The 12,732-nt window shown below is 30.1% G+C and overlaps 1 protein-coding gene across 1 annotated transcript in view; it reads right to left on the reverse strand.

The window, feature by feature from the left end:
- Positions 1-2,767, reverse strand: part of col24a1 (collagen type XXIV alpha 1) — a 34,873-nt gene extending 32,106 nt beyond the window's left edge. The window contains exons 1-3 of the mRNA XM_073823335.1: positions 2,640-2,767; positions 1,044-1,097; positions 492-545 (exon numbers count right to left, since the gene is read on the reverse strand). Coding sequence (XP_073679436.1) covers positions 492-545; positions 1,044-1,091 — 102 coding nt within the window. The 5' untranslated portion in view covers positions 1,092-1,097; positions 2,640-2,767. The remainder of the gene's footprint in view (positions 1-491; positions 546-1,043; positions 1,098-2,639) is intronic.
- Between the last annotated feature and the right edge of the window lie 9,965 nt (positions 2,768-12,732).

Consider the following 12,732-nt stretch of genomic DNA (forward strand, 5'->3'; position numbering starts at 1 on the left):
TACTATTTTAGTATTTAACTTTTTTGTATTTTATTTTTATTTAATCTATATTATGGAATGATGAGAAATCACTTGTAAAACTTTTGGTTTTGTTTCCCAGGAAATGCATAATAAAATATTATAAATTTTGGATAAATGCATCAGCTTGACAGGTGCATGAAAAAAACAGCGTTTTTGTGTAAATAAATTTGTATTTTCACTGCAAAAAATTATTTTCCAGTTTCCAGCCAAACTACCAAAAAATTCTTAAATCAAGAAGGATTTTCTAGACGACTAAAAATTATTGTCTTGTTTTCAGAAAAAAAACATGTCAAAATTAAGTGAGTTTTTGCTTAAAACAAGCTAAATAATCTGCCAATGGGGTAAGAAAAAACAGAAAACAAGAATATATTTCTCACCCTATTGGCAGATTATTTTAGATATTTTGGCTGGACTCAAGACAAAAATCTAAGTATGTAAATGCAAGTATAGAACTTAATCTGTAGTCTCACCTTTGGTCCGTCTTTCCCTTGATGGCCGTCCTCTCCAGGTGGCCCTGGAGGGCCCTAAAACAAACGATAAGCATGGTTTAAATGCAGAAAAGCATCATGGGATTTATCCCACACACCAGGTGAAACGCTTATTCAGTTTAAATATAAATAATCTTTATATTTGCATAAGCAAATCAACATATCTGGTTGCGATCTTAGCAAGATTTTGAATAAATACACATATTACATTTTTTCCACAATGCAGTAATGAGCATGAAACGTATGATTTATTTTTGGATGAAATACGAGCCTTAAAAACGCATGACAGATTTGATGAGTTTCACTCAGGTAGAACGCTGCTCCCGATGTCATAATATCCAATAACAAACACAGAGCGTTGCTTGAATAATTGAGTAACCAGAGACAAAGACGTTCAGTGTGTGTGACCCTGAGCGTTCTTCTGTCAGATTATGGACGCCTTTTGGCTCGCATCAGTTAAAGCAATGAAAATACACTGATGGATCGCATTCACCCGAACCATTTTGGAGCAGGAATGAGGTCGCTTCAACTCACTCTGATGCCCAGTTGGCCCAATTCACCCTCTTCTCCGACAGACCCCATTTCACCCTGGAAAAAGACAGGAGGACACATTTGAAATGCCAGCGGTTTTCGATTTAATGCTGTTATTATTGGAGCTAGTCAAGTAAAAGCCTTTTAATATAATTGTACAAACGTCCACCTTTTGCTGTCAAATCTATTCTGATTTTATCAAGTAAATGTTAGAATAACTTTAGTAATACTTCCAGATGAACTGAAGCAGCTTGGATTTTCCATGAATCGTTTTTTAGAAAAATGAGTCCCACATCTTTTGAGGAATGTTTGCTTCATTTTACTTTATTTTTCAAGGCTCTAAAACATCTCACATCTTTTGATGCGTGTTTACAGTTGAAGACAAAATTATTAGCCGCCTATGTGACTGGAGTAATGATGTCAAAACTTAATCTTTAAAATCACAGGAATAAATTATATTTTAAAATATATTTAAAAGAAAACAGCTATTTTAAATAGTAAAAATATTTCAAAATTCTACTGCTTTTGCTGTACTTTGGATCAAATAAATGCAGGTTTGGTGAGCAGAAGAGACTTCTGCTATTAAAAAAACATTAAAAATCTTAAAACTTAAACATTTTTTGAGAAGTAATCTCTTTTAAAATATGCTTCAATAAGTTTAATTTAGCTCTTTATACAACTTTTTTCAGTGTAGTGATAAAAACCTGTTAGAAAATGGTTTATGAGCCAACAGGTGTTGCATTTTTTCATAATTCACTTAAATAGATTAAATAAAAATAAAATACAAAAGAAACAGAATATTAAAATAGTACAGCATCAATTAAAATCTTAAAATCACTTTTCTCATTTTGTTGCATCAGGGCCAAAAAGGTTAAAAAAAAAAAAAACTTTTTTTTTGAATTACAGATAAAAAAATGCTTTTTTACTTAGATGTTTTGTCTTGATTCCAGCCAAAATATCTAAAAATTGAAACAAGCTAAAGAATCTGCCAATGTTTGAAATAAGATTTCTGTTTCTTATCCCATTGGCAGATTATTTTGCTTGATCTAAGCAAAAACTCACTTAAATTTCCTTTACTTTTTCTAAAAACATTTGCATATTAAAACCTAACATTTGAGAAAACTTGTAATACAAAAAATGTTTGCCATTATCAATGTAATCAATCTGGGTAAGCAAGGCAATAACTATTAGTTTATTTATTTTTTATTTTTTATAATAATTATTTTATTTCAGGCAAATTGAAATAAATAAGGCTTTCTTCAGGTGAAAAAAATATAACAAATACAGTGTTAAAATTCCCTTGCTCTGTTAAACATCACTTGGGAAATATCTGAAAAAACATTTTAATTTCATAGGGGCTAATAATTTTGTCTTCAACTGTATTAGTTCATCTCTCAATCCTCATTGAATTGAATTGCATTGCATTACATGTTTGGATCATTTAAATTTCTTCTCACTAAGACATATTATTGGAAATATGGAGTGACGACTGATATTTAGATCATTTTATGTCAATATCTGCTTTACTGTTATAAAGATGTCATTGATTTCCATCACAAGCAGCAGAATTTCATCATATAAATGCATATTTTGTCTCACCTTGAGTCCAGGTTCACCCACAGGCCCCTGCTCTCCTTCAGGTCCTGGAGGTCCCTGTGCATGCACAAAAACACAAGCAGACGAGAACAAGAAGTCAAAAACAACAGGCAGGCTTATATATCAGATCCAAAACACACATGCAACATGATTCATTTACTGAACGATCAAAGTTATTAACGGTTCTGCTGTCTGTTCTGTAGTCTCCTTAGGGTGACTATATTATGTCAACCGCATTATATAACCGCAGTCGGACTGTACCGAATTATCCCTTATTTAATTTGCATGTCATTGCATAATTGAACGCAGAAGAACTCCATTACACACAGAAATTCACTAAGTACCTCGTGACCTTGCTCTCCATCTGGTCCTGGGTCGCCCGGAGGGCCTCTGGATCCCTAAACGATCAAATAAATATGAAATAAATATGAAATCATGCTCATTCCCTTCAAAAACAAACCATTTTCCATAAACAGTCTTGTTTTGATGTCATAAATTAGATTTACATGAGTCGCCCTTGGAGAGGGATGTGAAGAGATCTTACGATTAAGGCGTAACTAGAGGTGAAACAAACTGTATGTTTTTATGCACATGTGAAGAGCATAAAAGCCTGAATGCATTTTTAAATGCGCGCATAAGCGCGAGTCAGCATGAGGACATTCAGATGCACGCGGGATCAAAGAGTGGAAACGCGAAGCCCTTCCAGAGACGCTGTTCAAAGTCTTTCATCTGCTGACAGAGCGGCAGATTACATGTTTAGACGTAATGACACGAAACCCTCACGCTCAATGCCAGAAATGCCACAAGGAGCAGCTAAACGCCTCACAAACCCTCGGAGGTCCTCACAATCATGACTTACATGTGTTACACAAAGAAAGGCGCATCAACGAGTCACGTCATGCATGCTTGCAGAGCACATTTCTAAAGGTTTAGCACATTGCAAACTGTATGAACACAAAGTTCAGTGCAAATCAATATCCTTCAGTTGTTGCAGTTATAGATCTACATTTTTCATTTTTCTTCACTCAATCATGCCACTTTATTGCTAAAACTGTGTTTTATTTAAATACAACATGCAATTGTATTTAGTGATCGGTAGCCGATCAATTGGAGGACCCCTATCAGCCAATACTAAAAGCCTCAAAGGCATCAGGGCTAAAGTGGAGAGAACAAAAACGCGGGTCTTTAGGAAGTTATTTTCGTCCACATGCATCTTCCCATTCTTTTCTCCTCGTCTTATAGCTAGAAAAGAAGTGAGGACTTACATCGCTTCTCTTGTTGCCCTTTGACTCACACAATGTGGCACTGTGTCAGTATTTTATTTTTTTAAGTTGCTTATTCCGAGTTGCAGTAAAAATAGCAACTGTTTTATGTAATTGAAATACTACATATTTTAGTAAGAGACATAATTTGTTATATTAAGCCATACAAATACCCAGGGTTCCCTTTAAACTGTTACAAATCATTTTTGTTGTTTTAAATCAAGTTGCAAAAAATATATATAAATATTAGATTACAAAAATTAAGTTCAACAAACTGAAAAAATACAGCTATATAAATATTTAAAAGTAATAAAAATGACAAACACTCAACAAAACTACTAAAACTTAAACAAAAAAAATATATAAATTAAATATTATGATAGCTTAAAAAACTAAAATAATCCTTAAATAACACTAAACCCAGCACTGTATTTGCTGCTACATAGCTGTACCTGTACCATGCATTATAAGTATTTTTCATTAAAGGTTTATATAAGAACACCCCTTTTATGCAAATGGCGCTAGACATTATTATTTTGTGTTGTAATACTCACAGGTTCACCTGGAGGACCTTTTTCACCTGTGCTGCCGAGAGGACCTGCTTTACCCTGCAACACACACACACACACACACACACACACACACACACACACACACGATTACATGAGATTCATTTACATGTTTAAATTTCATGAAGTCAAATGGTATCAGTTACCCAGTATGTAGTTTTAATAATGTAAAAAAAAGTTGAATATTTATGAATGAGATCATAAACGTGTCCATTTCGTTGGGAGTGCAGTGCACTTCTGTGCTTCTGAATGGCTGTGATTCTGTCATGGCGCACTGTCCCATCACGTCTGGTGTGGACAGCCAAATTACTTGTTGCTGGAATCTTGTCGCATCACATGAAGTTAGAACATGATTTTAGAAACGGCTTGGTATCATTCCAGCAAATTTGTTGACGTGTTAAACAATAGCCATTTTGTATTTCGACGCAAAATCCATAAATTTTGGCAGCATGGTCTGAAGATCATCCAAGTCAAATTTGGTGAAAATTGGACAAATAATCTAGGAGGAGTTCGAAAAAGTAGGTTTTCAATGTGAAGCAAAATGGCAGACAAGAAGTTCATCTGTCTCTGGCAAAATTAGTATTAGGGATGCACCGATCCGACTTTTTCAGTCCCGATACCGATACCGATGCCTGGGCTTTGTATATCTGTCGATACCCGATACCGATCCGATACCATTGTTAAATTAATAATAAACTGCATACCTTCCACCATGTAGAAGAAACTAAAGGCACCAAACTTTCCTAACTAAACATTACTTTCCTTACTAAGACAAAACAGATGTAATGTATTGAATACTTATTTATTTGTTATTTAAAGAACAATTGTGCATTCAAATCGAAAATAGAATGTAATCAAACTTCTTAAAATGTAGGATCTGCTGCGATGCTGCGACCTATATTTACAGTCACTGGCTGCGACGGAGGAAGAAAAAAAAAAGGAAAAAAACTGAATCGGCCCGTGGATCTGTTAATTTTTCTGATTACCGATCCAGTTATTTTTTCAATATCGGGGCCGATTTTCGATCCTAATATCGGATCGGTGCACCCCTAATTAGTATTTATGTCCTTGGCATGACTCAAGGAACATATTGCGACCAGTTTCATTACAATAGGCTAATAAACTCAAATGTTGTCAAATTACCACTAGGTGATGCTGCGTTGAGGTGATGCTAGGTAGCAGGTAGCCTCAGGTCCTGGTTATTATAACACATCCCAAGTTTGGTCTCAATACACTAAAGTGTTTCAGAGATAACGTTTTGCCAGCCTGGTCTGAAGATGATCTAAGTCAAATTTGGTAAAAAAATTGGACAAACGGTCTTGGAGTAGTTTGAAAAAGTAGGTTGTCCACATAAATCAAAATGGTGGACAGGATGTTCATCTGACAATGGTAAAATCGAAAGAAAAAAAAGAAATTTTTTTTTTTTTTTTTTGAGCTCCATCAGGGCATGATGGCGAAGACACATACGGAGTTTCCGAACGATACGCGAAAATTCTAAATGGCCAATACCCAAAATGGCTGACATGAAAAAATTGGGTATGGTGCACCAAATCTAAAGAGACCAGTTTTGTGATTTCTGGCCAAACCATTTAGAAGTTATAAGCAAAGCAATTTTCAAATCTCCTCACCACTAGGTGGCGCTGTGCTGAAACTGTGCATATTTATACGATTATAACACATACCAAGTTTGGTCAAAATACGCAAAATAATGCCAAATGTCAATTTTTGCATGCTCTTCGTCAAATTCGTTTGCACATTATTCGAGAACAGTTTGACTAATAAACTTGAATTCCATAATGTATTGAGAGCATGGTCTGAAGACAATCTATGTCATTTGATGAAAATTAGACAAACTGTCTAGGAGGAGTTTAACAAGTAAGTAAGCTGCCAGCATAAATCCAAATGTTGGACAGGATGTTTGTCTGACTATGGCAAAATTGGTATCTATGTTTTCGGCATGACCCAATGAATATATTGAGACCAGTTTCATTACAATAGGCTAATAAACTGAAATGTTACTCAAACTCAAATGTAACTCAATGACCACTAGATGGCGCTGCATTGAAACGGTGTAGGCTTTAGTCATGGTTTTTATAACACACATTAGTTTGGTCCCAATATGCTGAAGTGTTTCAGAGCCACGTAAATTTTTGTGTGCTCTTCATCAAACTCGTTCGTACATTATTCGAGAATGGTTTGACTAACAAACGTGAATTCCATAATGTTTTGCCAGCATGGTCTGAAGATGATCTTAGTCAAAATTAGTGAAAATTGGACAAATGGTCTAGAAGGAGTTTAAAAAAAAGTAGATTGTCAACAAAAACCAAAACGATGGACATGCTGTTTGTTTGACTATGGTCAAAAATTGGTATCTATGTTTTCAGCATGACCAAGGAATATATTGAGACCAGTTTTATTACAATAAACTGAAATATTGCTCCAGCTCAAATAAAACTCAAATGTAATTCAATGACCACTAGGTAGCCTCAGGTCATGGTTGATATAACACACATCAAGTTTGGTCTCAATATGCTGAAGCATTTCAGAAATATAGCCAGATGTCAATTTTTGCATGCTCTTCGTCATAATTCGTTTGAGTGTTATTTAATAACAGTTTGACTTATAAACTCATACAAACTCAAAACTCATACTCAAATGAGCACCAGGTGGTGCTGCGTTGAAACTGCAGATAGCCTCAGGTCATGGTTGTTATAACACACACCAAGTTTGATCTCAATATGCTGATGTGTTTCAGAGGTATAGCCAAAAAAATTGGACAATCTGTCTAAGAGAAGTTTGAAAAAGTAGGTTGTCAACATAAACCAAAATGGTGGACAGGATGTTTGTCTGACTACTGATATATGTTTTCGGCATGACCCAAGACATTTATTGAGACCAGTTTCGTTACAATAGGCTAATAAACTGAAATATTGCTCCAGCTCAAATGAAATTCAAATGCAACTCAACTCAATTTTGGTGAAAATTGGACAAACACTCTAGGAGGAGTTTAAAAAAGTAGGTTGTCTAACTTGAATTGCAAAAAGATTTGCCAGCATGGTCTGAAGATGATCTGATCCAATTTTGGTGAAAATCAGACAAATTGTCTAGGACAAGTTTGTAAAAGTAGTTTTTTTTAAAACTATAAAAAAATTTAACCGTACAATTTTGCTTCTAAAATCCATGGTTCAAAAGTTTTTAGCAAAAACATGAGTGAAACTTTGGACAAATGGTGGCGCCAGAGAGCAAGAGTTTGAGTTAGAGACTCCAAACTTGCTATGGTTAATGTTGAGACTGTCCTCTATCAGTGTGCCAAATTTCATAACTTTCCTGCGGACAGCCATTGACTAAAGAGTGGAAGTAAAAGAAAAACAAGAATGCCAACGGATACAATAGGTGCCTAAGCACCTTTGGTGCTTGGCCCCCCAATCACGAAACACTACAGTAACATATACACTAAAATAATATTATTCATAATATTGTGAGCCTATAAGTGTTACTTAATGTCTCAAACTGTGCTCAGATTTCTCAAACAATCTGAGCTGCTTTCCACATTCATTTTACAGCTTACAACTTACACTGGATGACAACTACTTTCTTAGACACGTTTGTGCGTTTTCATTTTTCCAAATTAATTTTAGGAGTAAAATGAGACATAAATATGAGCTACGACAGAGCAAAACCTGAGCAATACAAGTACACAAATGATAAGCTAATGCTCTAATATATGTGACCCTGGACCACAAAACCAGTCTTAAGTCGCTGGGGTATGTTTGTAGCAATAGCCAAAAATACATTGCATGGGTCAAAATTATTGATTTTTCTTTTATGCCAAAAATCATTAGGAAATTAAGTAAAGATCACGTTCCATGAAGATTTTTTTGTAAAATTCCTACTGTAAATGTATCAAAATGTAATTTTTGATTAGTAATATGCATTGTTAAGAACTTAATTTGGACAACTTTAAAGGTGATTTTCTCAGGATTTTGATTTTTTTGCACCCTCAGATTCCAGATTTTCTAATAGATGTATCTCAGCCAAATATTGTCATATCCTAACAAACCATACACCAATAGAAAGCTTATTTACCTAGCTTTCATATTATATATACATCTCAGTTTTGTAAAATTTAACCTTATGACTGGTTTTGTGGTCCAGGGTCACATATATGTAAATCATTACTAAATTTACACACAAACACATATTTTATGATTTAGTTATAAAACACTGACTCTATACAGAAGAGCTTGATGTAAACGTCTGAGTTTGTTTATTTCTATGATGGAAAGTAACCATGAGCCGCAATCCAGCAGGGACCCACTGCCTTTCTACTCTCATTTTCATCTGTTTTTCTTTCTGACTTTATCGGACGCAGATACGCTGAGAAACAGGAAGCGCTGGCTTCAACGTCCACCTGTCTTATCAGAGTATTTCTTGCCGAAATCTCACTGTTCCCACAACAGAGACGCTCGCTACTCAGTTTCCATGACTGCTGAAAGCAACACAGCGCTGATTCTGTGAGTGCCGAACTGCTTTGAGAACATCAACTGCGGATTTTTATCACCACATTCATCAGAAGTCATAAGTGCACTTCATTTTCCAGCAGTAAAGATGCATTAATAACATATAAACGCTTCCATATGTGACCCTCCCAAATATACCTTCACTTCACATGCTTCACATTCAACGAAACTGAGTCACGATAAATACACACAGGGAGCATTTTAAGGCTTGAATGTGGTTTCTAACTGGCCAGATTTAAAGATAGACAATCCCAGAATGCACTGCAATGAACACCAAATTACATAAGGTTTCATAACAGTTAAGATGCTGCCTTAGAAGGGAGCAGAGAGTAGACTAGGTATTTTGGCAATATATATGTGACCCTGGACCACAAAACCAGTCTTAAGTCGCTGGGGTATGTTTGTAGCAATAGCCAAAAATACATTGCATGGGTCAAAATTATTGATTTTTCTTTTATGCCAAAAATCATTAGGAAATTAAGTAAAGATCATGTTCCATGAAGATTTTTTGTAAAATTCCTACTGTAAATGTATCAAAATGTAATTTTTTATTAGTAATATGCATTGTTAAGAACTTAATTTGGACAATTTTAAAGGTGATTTTCTCAGGATTTTGATTTTTTTGCATCCTCAGATTCCAGATTTTCAAATAGATGTATATCGGCCAAATATTGTCCTATCCTAACAAACCATACATCAATAGAAAGCTTATTTACTGAGCTTTTATATTATATATACATCTCAGTTTTGTAAAATTTAACCTTATGACTGGTTTTGTGGTCCAGGGTCACATATCAGAGTAAATGAAGTATTTAAATCTGAAATATTTAAACAAACACTTTTAACTATTTTAATATGATTATTTCATCAAATAAAACAATATTTTTTATTTAAAGAAAAACTATTTTGGTAACTTATTTAATTATTTTAATATAATTATTTTAGTACTTTTGAGCATTACAATAAAATTATGTTTTTTTTTAAACAAAACTAATATCATTTTGGCAACATATTTTACTATTTCATACCATTTTTTAACACTTGTACATTTAAAAAGCTAATAGTATTCATTTAAACAAAAATTATATTTTTGGCAACATATTTGCCATTTTAAAACAATTATTTTATTACCTTTGAGTATTACAAAAAATGGTAGCATTTACTTAAAAATAATACTATTTTTGTATATTTACTTTAATAAAAATAATTCTATTTATATATTTTAGTATTCTAATACAAATATTTTTAACAGCTTTGAGTAATAAAATAAAATAGCAGTATTTTAAAAGAAACAAAAAAAATATTTTATCTGTTTTAAAACAGTTATTTAAATATTTTTGAGTATTAAAACGAAGAAATAATATTTATTAAAAAACATATTGACAAATATTTTATTAATTTTTGGCAAAATATTTGACTTTGTTAATACAAATGTTTTAATATTTTTGAGTAGTAAATTAAATGAATAGTTTTTATTTAAACAAATCAAAAAAGAAATTATGTTAATACAAACAGCACTATTTTAACAATAAAAATAATTTTTGGTAGCATTTAACAATTTTAATATGATTATTTTAACATATTTACTTAAATAAAAATAATAAAAAATAAAAATAAAAAAACAGCATGGTAGCATTTTACTATTTTAATATGATTATTTGAATATATTTACTTAAATACTTGTATATTACTTTGTATATTTACTTAAATAGAAATAATACCATTTATATATTTTTAATATTTGTATTATTATTATTTTTAAAACAAACAAAAAACTATTTTATTTATTTTAATACAGTTATTTAAATATTTTTGAGTATTAAAACAAATTAATAGTCTTTATTTTAAAAATGTTATTGACAAATATTGTATTAAATTTTGGCAAAATATTTGACTTTGTTAATAGAATTGTTTTAATATTTTTGAGTAATAAATTAAACAGTTTTTATTTAAACAATACAATCATCTTTTTGGCAAAAAGAGATTATTTTAATACAAACAGCATTATTTTAACAATAAAAATCATTTTTGGTAGCATTTTACAATTTTAATATGATTATTTTAATATATTTACTTAATACTTAGTATATTAATTAGTATATTTATTATATTTTAGTATTCTAATACAAATATTTTTAACAGCTTTGAGTATTAAAATAAAATAGTAGTATTTTAAAACAAACAAAAAACTATTTTATCTATTTTAATACAGTTATTTAAATATTTTTAAGTATTAAAACAAATTCATAGTATTTATTTAAAAAATATTATTGACAAATATTGTATTAACTTTTGGCAAAATATTTTACTTTGTTAATACAATTATTAAATTAAATTACTTGTTTTATTTTAAACAAAACAATCCTCTTTTTGGGAAAAAGAGATTATTTTAATAAAAACAGCATTATTTTAACAATAACAATTATTTTTATTATTAAAATTAACAAAATAATCTTATTAATAAAATAATTTTATTATTATTATTGACAAATATTGTATTGATTTTTGGCAAAATATTTTACATTCTTAATATAATTATTAAATTAAACTAATTATTTTATTTAAACAACAATCATGTTTTTGGCAAAATATTTTACTTTTGTTAATACAATTATTAAATTACTTTTTTTTATTTAAACAAAACAATCATCTTTTTTGGCAAAATTATTTTAATACAAACATTATTTTAACAATAAAAATATTTTTTATTATTAAAATTAATAAAATAATTTTATTATTATTATTGACAAATATTGTATTAATTTTTGCCAAAATATTTTACAGTGTTAACACAATTATTAAATTAAACTAATTATTTTATTTAAACAACAATCATGTTTTTGGCAAAAAAAAAAATATTATTTTCACACAAACAGCATTATTTTAACAACAAAAATAATTTTGGTAGCATTTTACAATTTTAATATGATTATTTGAATATATTTTACTGAAATACTTTGTATATTACTTAAACAAAAATAATAGAATTTAATTATATAAGTATTTTAATAAAAAAAAAATTAACAGCTTTGAGTATTAAATTAAAAAGCAGTATTTTAAAACAAACAAAAACTATTTTATATATTTTAATACAGTTATTTAAATATTTCTGAGTATTAAAACAAATTAATAGTATTGATTTAAAAATATTACTGACAAATATTGTATTAACTTTTGGCAAAATATTTTACTTTGTTAATACAATTATTAAATTAAATTACTTTTTTTATGTAAACAAAACAATCATCTTTTTTGGCAAAAAAAACAGATTATTTGAATACAAACAGCATTATTTTAACAATAAAAATATTTTTTATTATTAAAATTAATAAAATAATCTTATTAATAAAATTATTTTATTATTATTATTGACAAATATTGATATTAATTTTTGGCAAAATATTTTACAGTGTTAACACAATTATTAAATTAAACTAATTATTTTATTTAAACAACAATCATGTTTTTGGCAAAAAAAAATATTATTTTAACACAAACAGCATTATTTTAACAACAAAAATAATTTTGGTAGCATTTTACAATTTTAATATGATTATTTGAATATATTTTACTGAAATACTTTGTATATTACTTAAACAAAAATAATAGAATTTAATTATATAAGTATTTTAATAAAAAAAAATTAACAGCTTTGAGTATTAAAATAAAATAGTATTTTAAAACAAACAAAAATAATTTTTAATCTATTTTAATACAGTTATCTAAATATTTCTGAGTATTAAAA

The sequence above is a fragment of the Garra rufa genome, chromosome 18 (assembly GCF_049309525.1).
Source record: "Garra rufa chromosome 18, GarRuf1.0, whole genome shotgun sequence".
NCBI lineage: Eukaryota > Metazoa > Chordata > Actinopteri > Cypriniformes > Cyprinidae > Garra > Garra rufa.